This window comes from Alnus glutinosa, chromosome 3 (genome assembly GCF_958979055.1).
Source record: "Alnus glutinosa chromosome 3, dhAlnGlut1.1, whole genome shotgun sequence".
NCBI classification, from domain to species: Eukaryota; Viridiplantae; Streptophyta; class Magnoliopsida; order Fagales; family Betulaceae; genus Alnus; species Alnus glutinosa.
Window position 1 is genome coordinate 30409895 of NC_084888.1, and position 18884 is coordinate 30428778.

Consider the following 18884-nt stretch of genomic DNA (forward strand, 5'->3'; position numbering starts at 1 on the left):
GTTTGTCTTATGTTTCTTGTAATTGTCTTTCTTTGGCTCACCAAGCCTACTGCATGTACCCTTGCAAATCCATTCACTATAAATTGAACCATAGGTCTGCTCTAGGATATCAACCAAGCAGAGACTTCTTAAACACTTTCATGGTATCAGAGCATCCACAAGCCAACGCTCAATCCATGGCCAGCACAAGCTCATTAACCTCATCCTCTGCCAACCCACCAACCGATAACACTTCAACTTTCTCAACCATGCCAACCCTGTCTCAACTCTTCAAACTAGGAGGCCCTAACTACTTAGCTTGGGTGTCCCAATTCCAGCCCATTCTTCGTGGTAATGATCTTGAAGGACTGGTTGATGGAACTTATCAATGTCCTCCTCAATTTATCATTGGTGAAAACAACACTCAAACAGCAAACCTTGCCTATGTTGCATGGTAGAAGAAGGACCAGCTTCTACTAAGCTGGATCATCAACTCCTTGGCTCCAACACTAGTTTCCTCAATGTATGGAGTCAACACATCCTACCAAGTTCGGACACCACTTGCTACCAAGTATATCTCAATCTAAGTCTCGTATCTCACACTTGAAGAGACAGTTGCAGAATCTGCAACAAGGAAGCAAGACCTGCACCGAGTACTTGAACATGGCCAAACTGTGGGCAGATCAACTCTCTGCAGCACTGAAACCTATTGAAGATGATGACCTCATCTCCTATGTGATTAGTGGCTTAAAACCTCACTTCAACACCTTTGTCACAGTTCATTCATTCACTACACAGGAACAGGGAATGAGCTTTGGTAATTTTCAATCTGAACTCTTGAATCATGAAATGTTGCTGGACAATCAACAACAGCAAACTCCTACAACCGAACCTGGAACCTTTGCTTTCTACACCAACAAGTCAGGCCAATCCAACTTCATTTAGCCAAACTCTTCCTTCAGAAAGACCAAGTATCCTCTAAGACCCAACTCACAAAATCCACAGTTTGCACCAAGAAACAATTTTGCACACCAACCTATTCCTCCCAAAAACAACACTGGCTTCCCTTCTAGAAATCATTTTGCATCAAACCAGCAAGCTTCCTTGGTGCAACCAGCACCTTTACAAAATAAAGGCAATGCCCAAGTCAATCCAAATCCAGCTGCTCCTCGTCCTACCTGCCAAATCTGTAGAAAGAGTAACCACAATGCTCTTAACTGTTACCACAGAATGAACTACTCCTACCAAGGAAGACATCTACCTGGCCAATTGGCAACTATGGTGGCTCAACTCAATGAAGAATTGGAGCTGAAAAATGGCTAGTAGATTCAGGTGCAAATGCTCATATTACTCCGAATGCAGCCAACATACATTAGCCATAACCCTTTGAAGGCCCAGACATGGTTGGAGTAGGTAATGGAACAGGTTTGAACATCAAAAACTTCGGTTCTTCCATTGTTCAGTCTTCCTTCCCTAGTCATCCTCAATTCTTACTCAAAGATGTCTTACATTGCCCCAATGCTTCAGCCATCTTCTCTCCATCAACAAATTTTGCATTGATAACAATTGTTGGTTTGCCTTAACTGGTTCAAATTTTACTGTGAAGGACAACCTAACGGAAAGGATACTGCTCCAAGGACCCAGTGAGAATGGACTCTACCTCATTCCTATACATCAAAAATCACTAAATAAGTGGAAAGGCTTTGTTGCCTATGTAGGAGTGAAGACCATCGACTTGGTGTGGCATCAAAGACTCGGTCATCCCTCCTCTTTTGTTTTCCAGGATCTTTTGAAGAACCAGAAATTACCTTTCACTGGTTCATTTGACAAGTCTAAAGTGTGTAAAGCTTGTCAACTTGGTAAATCAAAGCAATTTCCTTTTGGTAATTCTACTAGGTGTACTTTAGGTCCTCTATAATTCATCCACTTTGATGTATGGACATCTCATATCCCCTCTGTAAGTGGATGTAGAGAGCATGTTATTTTTGTTGATGACTATAGCCGATTCACTTGGCTATACCTCTCTTAAGTAAGAGTGAAGTCTATGGTTGCTTTGTCAAATTCAAATTACTTGTAGAAAACTTGTTCTCCACTAAAATCAAACAATTTCAATCTGACAATGGGGGAGAATACACACATCCAATCAATTTTTTCAAGCATTTCCTCTCCCAAAATGGATCTTCCATAGGTTAACATGTCCTTACACCTCCCAACAAAATGGAGTTGCTGAAAGGAAGCATAGACATGTGTTGGAAGTTGGTTTAACTCTTTTAGCACAATCAGGTCTTTCATCAAAATATTGTGTTGATTCATTCCTAACTACCATTTTTCTCATTAATCAGTTGCCCTCATCTGTTTTACAACATGATTCACCCTTTTCCAAACTAACGAAGAGAGCACCCGATTACACCATTCTTAGAACATTTGGATGTCTATGCTATCCCCTTCTAAGACCATATACAACTCACAAACTTTCTTTTAGAAGTAAACCTTGCATTTTCATTGCCTATGGGGAAATAAAAAAGGATACCGATGTCTTGATCGTACAACCAACAAATTCTATCTCTCTCAAAGTGTTATTTTTGATGAAACACATTTTCCAACAAAAAGCAAGTTCATCTCACAAGGTTCTTGCAAAGTCACTGCTTCCTCAGGTGAGTCCTTGGTTTTTCTCCCTAGTTCACCATTTGTCCAGTTTGATTTACCTCTTTCTCCTTTCACTTCTCTCTCCAATGATGCCTTAACCCATCTCAATGCAGCCACACCATCCATTGATCCTGTGCCACAACAGAGTCACTCTACAGAATCCACCCCTAACAATGCTGAAAACAATCTCATGCAATTAGACATTGCTACTCATCCAACCACACAATCTCCAAACTCATCTTCACAACAGAACTCTACCTCAGAAATTACTGCTACTAACTTTGTCACCACCAGTCCCGAAACCACTTTATATCACTCAATTCCCACTCTGATCACATTTCTCAACTTCAGGAAATATCGCCATCACCAACTTCATCATCACCTGCCCAACTTGCTAACTAAATGCTCACCAAGTCACAAACATGAACTCTAAAACCGAAACAATTCCCTGGTTTCAAACTCTTCAACACCATCAAATATCCCATTTTAGCACTCCTAACCTCTGTCTTACCCCAAGAAGCTTCCACATATAAGCAGGTTGCTTCTTACCTGGAATGGACTCAAGCCATGCTTTTTGAGTATAATGCCTTTGTCTCCAACCAGACTTGGACCTTATGTCCCAGACTAGGGTTGGCAATTCGGGTTCACGGGTCGGGTTCGTGTCAACCCGACTAACCCGATTACATAAACGGGTCTGACACGAACCCGTCCCGATTATTAATCGGGTTGTGACACGCGACCCGAACACGACCCGATTAATAATCGGGTAACCCGAACATGACCCGACAAACACGACTAATAAACGTGCCACCCGTTTACCCGACACGACCCGACCCGACATCAATTTCAATTGTTTCAACCTTCAATTGGTTTGGTGTGACATCCGAGAGCAATTTATTAGTACTTAGAGAGGAATGGTTCTTTCTTTCACATTGCAGTGCATTTCACAGGTAAAATTTATGATTCAAATCCTTGGTTACATACACAAGCGTAGATATATGAATTCACAAGCCAAATATAGAAATCATCAAATCAGAAGGAAGTATAGAAAGCATCAGCTCTATATATATATATATATATATATATACTTCCACAGCTAGCAAGCTGGTTAGCACAATATAATCATGTGCTCCATTTGATTCCCATATTCTGAGTCTGAGAAGCGAAGCAGTTGAGGAAGAAAGAGAAGAGACGCACCTTGTACCAAGTGACAGAGAGACAGAGAGAGTAGAACCACACAAAAACAAAACAAAACAAAACAAAACACCAATCGATCAAGCCATAACCGACCCTTACCACCGAAATCAACACCCAAAAATCCCCAAATCAAAAACCTTAATTCAATTCGGTCCTCTGACTCTCCAACCGAAACAGGGGAAGAAAAATCAAATTAATAGACAACCCACAGTATTTTCCTTTAAACACCATTCGGTTAGAGCTTCTTCAACCAACCAATCAAACCTAAATCTCAAAAGGAAACCAAACCAACACCCATACCTTGAGAAGGAACTGAAAAGTTTGGCGTAGAAAGAGCCAAAGAGGGGGAAAACCAGAAAACTGAAAAAGCCGGATCACGGATGGTTGACGGTCGTGCCGGTCGGGCGTGCGGAGTGAGGCGGGCGGGCGGGCGACAGGCTAGGCTAGGGTTCCACCGTTTCGGCCATTTCTCACTTCTCAGTTCTCACTGTTCTCACTTCTCAGAATCTCAGTTTCTCCTTTCGGGTTAGACTGTTAGAGTGTTAGACAATTAGAGTTTTGCCGTTTTGGAGTCTTAGACTAGTTTTTTTTTTTTTTTTTAACTTAACCGGGTCACAATCGTGTCTGGCGGGTCAACCCGCGGGTTGACCAGCTAGACACGATTGTAATCGGGTTGACTCGATTATGACCCGAACCCGATTACAGTAAACCCTAACCCTATTTTCTCGTGTTGGGTTCGCGGGTCGTGTCAAAAATTGCCAACCCTATCCCAGACCCTCTCACCATAATGTAGTAAGCAATAAATGGGTCTTCAAGATCAATTAGAAGCCGGATGGAAATGTGGACAGATTTAAGGCTAGGATAGTTGCCAAAGGTTTTGATCAATTAAGTGGTGTTGACTACTATGAAGCCTTTAGTCTTGTGATCAAACCTTCTACCATTCGGTTGATTCTTGCTTTAGTTGTACATTTTGGTTGGAAAATAAAACAACTAGATGTTTCTAATGCTTTCCTCCATGGAGTCTTAGATGAAGAGGTGTATATGGAACAACCTCAAGGGTTCGTTGATCTTGATTATGCTGATCATGTTTGTAGGCTGTACAAATCCATCTATGGATTAAAACAGGCACCAAGGGCCTGGTTTACACGCCTCTCACAAGCATTGCTGAATCTCGAATTTTGCGGTTCTCAAGTAGATCATTCACTGTTCACTTATCACCTTGATTCAGTGCATGTGTTCCTTCTTGTATATGTCGATGACATCATTCTTACAGGTAATCATGAAGGGATCATGAACAGTTTCATTACCAAGTTAAAGACAAATTTTGCTATGAAGGACCTTGGCCCTCTCGGGTACTTCCTAAGCATTCAAGCTACTCAGGATTCCTCCAATTTACATCTCCGACAAACTAAGTATGTTCTATATCTTCTTACCCGTACTACACATATGCTTGAATCCAAACCTTATAGAGCTCCCTGCATTGCTGGGTCAAAAATGTCAAAATTTGAAGGTGACCCTCTAGCTGATCCAGCCGAATATAGACACATAGTTGGTGCTCTATTACTCTCACTAGGCCAGACATTGCTTACTCTGTTAACCAGCTCTGCTAACACATGTACTCTCCCACATCTGTTCATTTAACAGTTGCTAAAAAGGTGCTCATATATCTCAAAGGGTCTATTGAGTTTGGCCTTCATTACTGCAAAGGTTCCATTGCACTCACTGTCTATTGTGATTCGGGCTGGGCAGGAAACCCCAATGACAGCGCGCTCAACCACTGGTTATGGCATTTTTCTAGGTCTTAATTTAATCTCTTGGTCAGCAAAGAAATAACATGTTGTCTCTCGCTCAAGCATTGAAGCCGGATATAGATCCCTCTCCTTCATAGCTGCTGAATTATTTTAGCTCCGCATGCTCCTCAAGGAATTACACCTTTCTATTACCTCACCCCTACTCTTTGGTGTGACAATTCAGGAGCTCTTGCACTTGCCTCCTATCCTGTTTTTCATGCAAGGACCAAGCACATTAAGGTAGACTTTCATTTTATTCGTGAGAAGGTAGCAAACCGTTACATCCAACTTCACTATCTGTCCACTCTTGAACAAATTGTTGACCTGTTCACCAAAGGTCACACTGCAGATCGGTTCTGCTATCTTAGGAACAAACTGAGGGTTATGCCACCCCTCAGTTTGCGGGAGGGTGTTAAGGAAGAGCAGAACCAGAAACGGGACAACACTCCAACTAACCATCTAGTTCACACTCAATTGGAAAAGGAGAATTTTGGTAACCCTAAGCAGCATTCTTACTTTACTAATTTTCCTCTGATTCAGTAGAGATCCTACAACTACTCTAAACACTGCAGAAGGTCACAACAGCTACCTCACACTACTCTGCAGAAGATCCTAGCAGCATACATAGCTGACCCTTTTCCTAATTTTATGGCTTCAATGTTTTCTGTTGAACTCTCCTTAAACTCGGCTTAGATTCATATATGATTAGGCATAGGAACTTGTTCTTTTGTTTGTCTTATGTTTCCTGTAATTGTCTTACTCTTTGGCTCACCAAGCCTACTGCATGTACCCTTGTAAATTCATTCATTATAAATAGACCCATAACTCTGCTCTTGGATATCAACCAAGCAGAGACTTCTTAACACTTTCAATTAAACGTGTAGAATTTTCTCAGATGGCAAATATTTCTCATAAGGACTGGGATTCACGACTCCATTTTTTTCTGTCACTGTTGGTTTGTTTCAACTTTCAAGGGTTTTAAGAAATTTGTGAATTAGGTCAGACGAATGTAGAAGAACGACGATGAGCTCTTGTTTCCCCCCCCCCCCCCCCCCCCCCAAAAAAAAAAACGCACCTTATAAATAAAATAAAAGCGCTTTGTTTTACATAATGTTACTTGTTTTTGTTTTGTTTAAGCCCACTGAGTAGTCTAAGTTGACGTGGGTGAATTTTGACCCTTCAAGACTCATAGCTGGTGGGCCCCAGTAAAAGACAAGAATATATAAACTGGGCTATCTGAGTTTTAAACATCAATGGCAGCCCATTAGCTTTATCACTGGATTTGGCCCATGCGATTTTAGACCCGTTTTAATGAGTTTGAGATTATTTATTAAAAATAAATAAAAATATGATTTTAGACCCCGGTGAAGGAATTAACAAATAAATAGAATTTTTTTTTTTTTTTTTTCAAACAACTAGAGGAGGGGGTCATTTCCATGATCAAGCCAGATAGGCAGACGAGAAGGAAATGATATGAGAATGCAACTAACATTTTTCTTGAATGCGGCCCATTTTGTCACATTGTGGAGGTAGAAACTCGAACTTTCGTGAACTTTTTTTAGCCTTCCAAGAGGAAGCAGGGATGGTGTTGAAAATGTCATAAATAATAGGAGCTGTCTTTTAATTAACTGTGAGGTTTGGATGGTTGAGAGCTAGAGTCACAATGAAAGAATCATCCTTAGAATGAAATTGTTGAGACTCAGCATTTAATCTGCAAGGAAGGAGAGCTGCTAGTGCTTCCCATGTATATTTGGGTCAAACGGGACACTGAAAATGAATCTGACCTGAATTATCTTTTATGTGGAGTCTTTGCTTGTAACGAAAATTACTAAATTATTTTCACTCATTTTTCTTAGGGAAAATTATTGAATTACTCTTCAAGTATTGTGCTTTTATCAAACCATTCCGCGAATTTATATTTTTATCTTCTTTTTTGTTCTCATTATCAAATCAATCATTCCATTTGATGATTCTAAGTGTGTTATCATAATTTTATTCTTTGGAATATTTGAAATTGGCTAACACAATTGTATAATCAACCACTCATCACTCATACCATATTGACACTAAGAATTAAATATGGCATTGTAGAGTGGAAATGCTTTGCTCCTTTTAATAAACAAAATTTACATACATTAATTTATGTGCCACTATGCATATTCATTGTCAATCAATTGCAAAAAAAGAAGGAAATCTTCATTTAACTCAATATATATATATATATAGGAAGAAAATTTTGTTCCTTTCACCATGGGAATCACCATTCAAGTTCCTTTCAACACGAAGTCAATATTAGTATGTATCACAAAGTTCATTAACTTTAGATTGTCTTTCATATATTTAATTTAAGTAATGCTACTTTGTACACTTATTTATCATACTTATTTCACACCAGTTAACATGACATGATTTAAGTGACTTTTCATATTAGCTACTTACAACACACATTCCTTTTTTTTTTTTTTTTTAGAAAATTACAATTTAGCCCCCCAAATTACCACCCGTTTTACGGATAGCCCCCTAAACTGCCAACACTCCGACTCTGGCCCCCCAAACTGCCAACGACTCCCAAAATGGCCACTCCGTTAGCTCTTTCCGTCAGAATGGATGGAAAACACATCACGTGGATCTTTACTCTGTGGCCTTTCTAGTGATGCATAACTTCAACAACTCAACAAAGCTTCAACCCATAAATCAACTGATTGGATCTTTACTCTGCTTTGATTGAATTGATAAAATATTATTCTTGGCATGATATTTACCTTATCCATTATAAAATATGGACGGCTGAATTTGTAAATCTACTTGCAGCTGAAATCCAGGAGATATATATGTTAAAGACGTGTACGTGTACCGAAAAATTGAATTAAGACATGTTATTTCACATGCTAGCTATGACTTACTGCTGCAGACAAAGGATGGTGCCACTCAACATCTAGAAGATCGATTATAATGAAATTTCTGAAGTGGCTGACATTATTAATTAGTAGTGGTTGCTTCTTGGAGATGGTCTCCCAGTATACTTGAACTGCTTTGTTTTTGAAGGAATAAGGTCAATCTGCATGCATACACAGACTTCAACAATGGTGATAATTTTAGCAATGCTTTAGAACTTAAAGATGTGTATGTGTACTGAAAAACTGAATAACTTTGATCTTTTCAATACAAACACATGTTGATGCTCCTTTTTTCCATTTTCATGTAGTTTCGGAACTATGATTAATGTGAGTGTTGTGTTTATGAGTATCTGTTGATTGAATACTTGTATGGATGTTGGACCCATTTCAAGTTCAATGGCAATTAGAAATTATATAAATAAAATTTAAAATTTATAAAAAATAAAAAATAAAAAAGCTACAAAGTTATGAGCGATATGTCATGGCTGATAGTTTACTATGAGCATCTATATATATATATATATATATATAAAGAAAAGAAAAGAAAGATAGTTTACTATGAGTGAAGAAATAGTGAATTGTTGATGATAATTTATCATCAACGACAACATATCGGTTTAGGTTCTTAAGTTATCTGTGACAATCTCAAACATTATCAGCGATAGTCTTTTGATCAAGCAATTGCGACGACTTATTAGCGATGATCAGTTGTTGTTAAAGGTTATTAGTGATGACTTTTTCTTTTAATGAGCTCAATAAGATTCTATGCTACCTTCGCGGGTGTGTTGTCACTGCCCTTGAGTACCTTTGTAGTAGATCTCATTTTTTGTTGATTTGGAAGAAAAGAACGAGAAAGAAATAAGATCATTCGAAGAGAATTATTGGTTGAATAGGTCAAATCCTTATATACCCAGAAATGGTTATTAATAGTGATTTTATTTCTATATATTGATGTAGCAAATAAAAGTTGTGAGATGTATTAATTAATTCATCTCAAGTAGATTAGGTAAAATTAAGTTCCATATTAGCTATATTTAGCTAATATGACTACTTTTTCTAGCTAGAGACCAAGTAAAATGCATAAAGTGCTACAGTGAATAGCAACCTTTTGCTATTCATTGTAGCATACTAGTTAAATATTTTATTATTCCCCTTTCCTATTTTTTAATTGTTTATTGTTTTTCTCTTTTCCATGAAAATAAAGAGTAATAAATAATATTTTAAAGCAAGTAGAAAAAATAATAAAGAATCTATTAGAGAGTTAAAAAAAAAAACAGTAATTAAAGTAAAAAAATGCACTTTTTCGTTGGTATTTTACCTTGTGCTTTATCCTCCTTGAAGCTTCTTACTATTTGGTTCCTATGGGTTGTTAATATGGGCCCAAGGATATTGCAATTAGTTATTCTTGAATAGAGTAGAAGATGAGATTGAGTTTAAAATGCACTTAATTAATATGTATTTATGTTTTCTCAACAAAAAAAAAAAAAAAAAAAAGGAAAAATTACCAAAACATTGGCAGCTTCAAAATTTCTCATTCTTTATGAATCAGATGGATATAGAATGTTCATCAAAATGATTCTGTTAATTCAAACTATAATTTGACTTCCTCACTATGAAATTGTTTGGAAACTCATGAGTTAAAAACAACTATCTGCAGCGTGTAACTTAATCTTCAAATAATTATAAAAATAAAACAGAATGAATAAAGTAATTTGAATTTCACTAGTACTTTTTAAAAATAAAACGGAATTAATATAGCTCAGTTACTAAAATTACTTGCCCATTATAACATGGAAATTAAGCCCTCGATCTCTTCCTAGCATGCATTTGATCAACACGAACCCACTGAGGTCAGTCTAATTTGGAGAGAGATGGAGACGTTGAAGAAGTGGATCCGGGGGGTGCAGACCCATGTCTATGGAGGAGTTCTCGTGCCAATGCTTGGAGATCGCCGCCACCACCCGACAATGAACCGCCGCCTCCTAATTGACGTGGATCCATGGAGCGCTGCTGCATGGCCCACGAGGGTTGCACCATGGGATCGAAAAGTGATGACAAATCATACGTGACAGGCATGACAGAGGCTGAAGGGAGGTCCGCGATGGAGAGTGGTGGTGGTGTCATCGCTGTTGGAGGCGGTGGAGCGGGTGGCGGTGATGGTAGCTCTAATGTTGCAAGGTGGGCTTGCAAGTACGAGAGCTCTGCTTGTAAATTCACCACCTGCTTAAACAATTTATCCCAAAAAAAAAAAGAAAAAAAAGCACAAACAAATTAATTAACACAATTCTTTTTGAGTGTTTTCCTGGTAAAGGCCGCAACTAGAAACAAACTTCCTAATTAAGTTGGCGAAAGAAGACAAATAAGTTGAATCAAGCAACATTTGGAAATGATCCATAATTAAGGCTTCATTTTCTTTCTTAACACTAAAAGGGTACTCGAAATATGTGCCCTCGTTGCGGAAAAATGAAGGTTTCTTCTGGCACAGGGTAACTTAACATAGTGACCGACCCATAACATAATTTTCTTATACACAGTTGTTGTCGGGAGAGGCAACTGATCCAGTAGCTTATATTTTATGATATATATATATCACTAGTTTTACGCACACATGTAGATTTGTATCAGTTAATTAATAATACTCAAAACACTTACATTCAGCATAATTAACCTATTGATCGATCATATTATGCGTCACTCGATCGAAAAGAGGAATAAAATTTACTCTTTTCAGGCATTCGTCTTTTTAGGATCTATCTGTAGTTTTTTCAACAGTACAATTTTTTTTTTTTTTTTTTTATTATTTTTTATGAGAGAGACTAAAATCAAACCTGCATCGTCAAAAAAATTACAGCACATTTGCCCCTCTTTCAATACATGCAGGTGCACAATCTATGTGTAGGATACTTACAATTACAACTCCTCAGCCCAATTTGAGGCCTAAAAGTTCCCCACCCTGAGTTTATATGGATCAAAGTGCATTTTGGACTTTATTAAAAGGAAAAATATTTACGTGGTTTACTTGATTTGTAATTAGTTCTTTATGGTATTAAAATGAACTGAAATATCCCTGAAATATGCAAAAAAATAAAATTAAAAATTAAAAAATTACTCCCTACAGTCAAATTTAACACTAATTGTAGGGAGTAATTTTTTATTTTTTATTTTTTTGGCATATCTCAGTTCATTAGCTAATTGCTAATGTAACACTGACTTAAATAGGACACGTGTCACAATTTTATTGGCTCTAACATGTCACACTAATTAAATCTGTTTAGTCAATGAACATATATAATATGGTTGTAGCTAGGGAGTAGTAAATTTTTTATTTTTTTTTGCATATCTCAAGGATATCTCAGTTCATTAACTAATTGCTAATGTAACACTGACTTAAATAGGATATGTATCATAATTTTATTGGCTCTAACATGCCACACTAATGAAATCTGTTTAATCAATGAACATAATATGGCTGTAGGAAGTAAATTGTTTTTTTAGCATACCTCAATGACCTATGAATTTGTTTTGATACTACAAAAAGCTAATTACAAATTAGGTAAACCATATGGACTAATTTTGTATTTTTCTCTTTAATAAAAAAGAAACCTCTCTCTATTTTCATTTTTTGATGTGAAAAAAGTTTGGCTGGTTTCAAAATGACGTGGTTTATAATGGAGGGACTTAAAAAGAAAAAAAACAGATAATCCTTTTTCTTTTCCTTTTTATTGTACTCTATATATATATATATATTGTTTACTTTCTTTCTTTTAATATGGATTAACATGGGGCTTGCTAGCTTGGCTTTGTTAGTAAAATGCAAGACTAGCTATATCACACATTTGTGGCAGCCCCACCTACATGGTAGATGGGGAATATGGGGAATGAATCTTAATCCCCGCTAAAAGCCTAACTCCAAGGACCCGACCATTTCCTTAATAACAGCAAAACCCACAATTTGAACAGGAAAATGGTACAACTTTTTGATATGCACGCGAAGTAACGGCGACCCCATGATTTGTCAATTAAAATTAATTAAAGACCTGGATTTCAGTAGAGCACAAAAAAAGTCTCCTCAGCACCGCCGCATGTCTTACAGTACTTTCTTTTCCTTTGGTTTCTTTTAGGTTTCCTAAACCAAAATTTGCTTTAATTTCTTTCCCATTCAATTCATCCCGCTTATATATATAAATATATATATATATATATCAGGTATTGCTACCCTATATTAATGCAAAGGCTAGATCGAATCAGCAGGGTTCTATCTATATATGGACGTTACTGCAAAGTTATTAACTCATGTGGAGAAAGAATTTGACACTTATACGAGTTATAATATTCTATCTTTCCATGTTAAACGCATATATATATATATATATATATATATATATATATATATATATATATATATGCATGCCATGCCAGAGAAAGGGTAACTGAAAAGTGGAAATTTGAAGAGTAAACGTTAACCCACTTGCCACTTTGAAAGATTAATTACTGCTTGAAGTAGCTTACGTAATAATAAGACAACATTAAAAGCAAAAGAACAAAAAATAACTATCATTCTACTAAAAATGCCAAGGGAGATAGGATCGACAGTGGCGCTTACCTGTTGTTGAAGAGCAAAGATGTGAGCAACGCAGCCGTATACAGGATCTCTAAGCCGAGCCTGCGCTTCATAACATATTGTTACCACCGCATCAAGCCGCTTATGCATAGGAATATGGAGAAGAAGCTTGGACACGTTGCTCGCCCCAAACACCTTGTGCACAGCTGCGAAATGGGCTGCTCCTTGCTCCGAATCAAAGTAAGGCGCAAATATACACCCCGGCACACACTTCCGCCGCAAAAACTTGCACGCACCGCATGGCCCTCCACCGCCGCCGCTACCGCTTCCGCCGCCGCTGCTTCCGCCACTACTAGTAGGGTTTGCACTCATTTGTTTTTGATTCTCTCTCTCTCTCTCTTTCTTTTTCTCCTTTCTTCTTTGGGTATGATTATAACATAATTAGGGTTTGTGGGGTACGTAGTACTTGAAAAGGGGAGGAGAAGGAGGAGAGGAGGAGGAGGAAGAGGAGGAGGAGGAGTTTTAGGGTTTGGTGGGTGTGGGTTTTTTGGTTAGTTTTTTAATGGGTTGTGATATAAAAGGATAGAAGAAGTCTTTAAAGCCACGCGAGAGAGCAAAGGCTTAACCCCCACATTTAGCTGCTTGCGTGAAGCAAACATGCGATAAGCCCATGTTATTGTTCTCAACTGCTTTCCTTTTTCTTTTATCTTCCTTCCTCTCGTGAATTTATTCAACAAATCTCATGTTCCTCTCTCTCTCTCTCTCTCAAACTTTCTCTCTAAAGCTTTCTTTCTCTAGATATATATTGGAGTTTGCTTTGGCTCTGTATATATATTATACGGCTTTGCGAACAAAGAGAATTGGATTTTACAAGGTGGACACGCGTCAAATGCACTGTCTATATCTGCTAGCCACTGCGTGTTTTAAGCTGCGTGGAGGGGAAAAGACGCCAACTTCTTTCTCTTTCTCTCCCTCTCTCTCAACGTTGAAAATGACTCGGTTTTCCTTTTCTATATCATGAAAAGCCAAACAGAAGCCAATGGGTTTGTAAAATGACATGAATGCCCGCTGGATTTTTTAGTGTGTAATTTGTTTTAGTAGTGGCTAATAAAATATTACTTTCTACTGAACCAAGTGTCAGGCTCAGGGAATTAAGAGGCATATGAAACCGTGTGTGTGATCAAACATTAAGGCCAATTATGAAGCTCTGGTTTGTCTGTCAGGCTATATTTTCCAGAAATGGAAATAAATGTTCTACCCATATCTTCTCCGGCCATTTGATCAGAGCTCTCAGGAGTACTCGGGTCATCACATTACCTCTAATGGTCGAGTTGATGATGAAGATGACAACGACATTATAATTGTCATAGTATGAAGCTTTTTGGCTACCTCACTTCCAATGACATTCTTACTGGAATTGCAATTCAACTATCGATTACCGGTTGACAATGATCTCTTATTCTACTCCCACCACATATATTCACTTAAGAATAATGGTAGATTTTATCATATTTTAATTACCTCACAAGATTAACCTAACGGTCTTAATTAATTCTTAATTTTTTTTAACAACAATTTATTCAAATTAAAGCTTAATTGAGACTACCGTATAAGCATTGTGATCAAATAATTATAAAATAAAAATATAATTTTTAACCTTACTCATTCACTTCAACTTCCATTTATAATTGACTATACACATTAAAAAAAGGGTTTTCAAAGTATCTACTTTGTTAACCTACCGTAGAAAATATTTATTAAAAAAATAAAACCTTAAATTTAAAAATAAAAAAAAATGTTTTTGGGTATTACATCTTTTATTATAATTCCTTTAAAAATCATGTCGCGGTCCACATAAGTGCTCGATGTGTCACAACATTAAAAAAATAAATAAATAATAAAATTTGACTAATAAATACAATTATTTCGTATCTAACGTAATAACCGATAAGTATAACGTGAATTTATAACAAACTTATAGTAAAAATTATAGTACATTTAACAACGCTTTTATAAAAAAATTATTTCTATAAAAATAAAAATAAAAAATATAATTAACTCAAATGTTATCTTGGACGAGAATGTCATTTTATTAATTTGGTCTTGAATCAAATTATTATAAAAAGCAAAAAAAAATTCCTTAAAGAACATATTATAAAGTACTATTAAATTGGTGGACCACGTGTTTTTGATTGGATGACAACTCATATATAATGGTAATTAAACATATATAATATTGATCATACTATTTCATAATTTGTTTAAGAAAAAAGAAAAAGGAAAAAAAGTGTAATAAAATACGAGTACGGAATAAGATCAGATCAAAATTAACGATAGACGAAGGGACCATTTTGTCCTTGAATTCCGTGCCTAGTAGTAGCCTATAATTAGCGCAAAATTAGCGATCTAAATCTAATAAAAGGTCAAACTCCAGAGTTCGGCATTCAAAGCCTAAGCACGAGCCACTCGAATGTGGGAGCGCCACGTATGAGTCGGTGACTACGAACGTAACGGCCGGGTAAAAAGATGACCTCATCTTGAAGTGGGACCCACGCGCCGTTCCATTGAAAAGAAAGTAACGTCTCTGTTCCTTCTCGGTTCCCAGATTTTTTTTTAAAAAAAAAAAAAAAAACTGATGTAATAAAATTAAAAATTATTCGTTTTTATTTTGTTATTTCAATAATATTATATAAAAGAAAAAGAAGAAAAGCAACCAGTAACAGTTCGTAACGGCGGGTCGATCACCGCGCCGTCCGGCTCTTGTCCAATCCATGTGTTACGAATGGGAAGCACTGACAGAAGCTACAGTCCCGGCTGTTGACTGAAACGTGTCCTTATTTAAGGCTGACGTACCGCCTTCGATGACCGGTAGCTTACGTTGTAACAGTTCCATACCTCTTCTCCATCCCCTCAATTTTTGTTTGGGAGAAATTTGCTTCATTTGCTAAAACAACAGAAGGTTTATTGGTGTTTGTTGTACAGAGGACAGATTTCATGGACGCCCATACGCATATGTTATGCAATGAAGAGGCTTAGATCAGTATTCAGGACCAATTAACCATGGCGTTTAGAATTTTTGGCTGTATTCAAGATTAGTTAGGGCTCACAATACTCAAAAATATGATGCGAAATTTATCAAAAAATTATTGGTTTAGAGTTGAAAAGTCTGATCTGTTTAATTAAACAGGTTGATTTATATAGTTTTATAACCGTGTCTAATGTCGCATTTAAGAGTGACAATTTTTTTACACGATTTGTAAACTTAAACAAACAGAAAATGAAATTAGTGGGATAAGGTTGAAGTTTAATTTAATACATATGTCTCAATATAACCTGAACCCGACAAGCAAACACGAATTTTTACCCCTATAATTAGCTTCAGTAAGTAAACAAAATTGATATATGAAAGAATGTTGTTATGGATGGTATAGTTTTTACTAAAAGTTATTTATATGTGATAGTTAGGTCACTTGACACTTATCACATTAGTCACTAAATTATTGAATTTATCTGTCAAATTTTGTTGCTTAATTTTTTTTCTTCCATATGTCACCAAACGTAACACTCAAGTGGACTGCTATATAAATTTTAAAAAACATATATATAATAAAAATTAAAGTACTCCAAACGCCGAGCGTGAGACACGTCACGCCAAGTGGGCAAGTATGTTATACGTACAAATAGTAGGGTTTGACCTTGGAATCCACAAAATGTATGTGGGGGTCGCATACAGTCATTTGATTCGGGCTATATATGCTAATAAACTAATAGATGAAGATGAATATATATATATATTCACAATACATAATTCTAGAAACCTATAAGTTTTATGCTGAAAACCATGCAACTATACGTTAGAATTTCATTGGAAAATTGATGGCTGAGGTCAACGACAAGGGTCCTTGGACCAAATACAAAAGTAGCAAAAGAAGAGGGCTCTTCGCATAAAGTGACCCATTCACCAGTAAATGAGTTGGGCTCAAGTACGTTATTTTTACTTTTCTTGCTCTTATTTCGTTTTAAAGTCCCAGAAATCATACTGGAGATTGAAGAGAAAGAGAGAGAGAGAGAGAGAGAGAGAGAGAGAGAGCAGCCAACCATGCATGCCAATCTAAAACTGTTTATAATGGTTTTTCTAAATATATAGTTCCAACCAAAAGATATACGAAGAATTATTAATTGTTATATATTCTTGATATAACATAATTTCAGGTTTCGTACGTAGCTAACGAAGTTGTACGTCTAATGAGAGCAGTTGTACGACTACATGATAACAAGTTAACTAGTTAAGTGTCGGGTTTGAATTCTTAACAAGAAAAAGTTGAAGAACGTTAACGTTTAGCTGCACCAATCTGATAAAAAAATGCCTTAATCATCGATCCCATGTGCCCTGCCTTAATTAGTGGTAACTTAATTACCACCGACGTGAAACAGATAAGGTAGGTTCAAATGCTGTCATGCGTTTGGAGATGAAAAGGAAAAACAGATTACGGATGTGAATGATGAGAAAGAATCGATTAATTAAGCTTTTTGTGTGGGACATTAAGTTTTTTTAGAGTACATTTTCGTTCAACCTCAACCTCAAGGATAAAGTTGTCTAATCGATCGAGTAATTAAGCTAATCAAATCAACCTCAATTTTAGTTCAACCAGCTGACCTAATAGTCGCTAATTGCGAAAATAGTCGCTAATTGATTGAAGATATATAGTCTTCCCTAGCCTAGCGTGGTCGGTTATAAGCCTCAAATTCCTTTCATGAAGGATGAAATTAAGGATAGGCAACTCCTGCCGGTTCCCTACTAGTGCATGTGCTCTTAATATAAATTGTTAAACAGGATTTCATTACGATTTACGAATGTTTTTAAGGTATACTTGTTTGGCTTCCCTGAGAAGATGGCACGTACGTACAGTACTGGATCGAGTATGGAATGTAAGTACTACTCCTAGATTCTACATTACCATTAATGGAGAATTAATGGTAAATTTAAAAAGGAAATTAAGGGGTCCGGCCGGCCTACTTATATATACTTTGTATGATCTTCTTATATATCTTTTAATTTGCAATGGGAATTAAGTTTAGTTATGTTGCAGTACTGGTAATGAGTAGATTGTCAACTCTAGGGACTCATTGGGGTCCCTCTAAACCCAGGGAAGTGCAATATATCATAGGAGGAATAAAGGTTTTTGTTCAATTAATAACAAATTTGGGGTTTTCTCTGGGAGGTGATTTTGGGTGTTGGTATGCATGCCTTCCTGTCGAATTTTCCCAAAGCATAAGATCAAGGGATCAAGAGCTCTTTTTAGAGATCCTACAACAGATCCTACAACAGAAGACTTTTGTAATACATTAAGGTAACTATTATTATATCCACAACAATAACAATACCATAGCAACATCTAAGAAAACATCATAACATAAAGATAAGCTAGCATCAAAAGTCTCGTCCTCAAACTGATCACCAAGTCAAACATAAATTATTACAAACCAAAGCTAAAACTCTCAACATAACTTGAAACCTAACGGAGAGTTTCACATCACCAAAGGGTCGCAATAAATTTGATAATAACCCAAAAAAAAATATTCAAAAGCGAGTCATGAAGAGGATTATCAAAATCATGCCACAATTCCACGCTCAAGTGCGGATCTAACTCCTCAAGGATCAGTCTAGATCGATCGCTTGTCCAAAGCTGGCGTCTTGCTAAAATCCCCATCCATCCTCAAAAGAGTCAACAACTATAAAACACAAATGTTTTATTTACAGGTAGAAAAGATTAAGCGTAAATCCACAATTTAGTAATTAAACATGACACACAA

At 36.7% G+C, this 18884-nt stretch overlaps 1 protein-coding gene across 1 annotated transcript; it reads right to left on the bottom strand.

Annotated features, from left to right (window-relative positions):
* Nucleotides 1-10208: 10208 nt before the first annotated feature.
* Nucleotides 10209-13876, bottom strand: LOC133864045 (LOB domain-containing protein 18-like). The gene is made up of 2 exons (XM_062300239.1): nt 13113-13876; nt 10209-10729 (listed from the first exon to the last, which is right to left on the bottom strand). Exons 1-2 carry the CDS (start codon nt 13440-13442, stop codon nt 10361-10363), a joined length of 699 nt encoding a protein of 232 aa, XP_062156223.1. The 5' UTR covers nt 13443-13876; the 3' UTR covers nt 10209-10360.
* Nucleotides 13877-18884: the final 5008 nt, after the last annotated feature.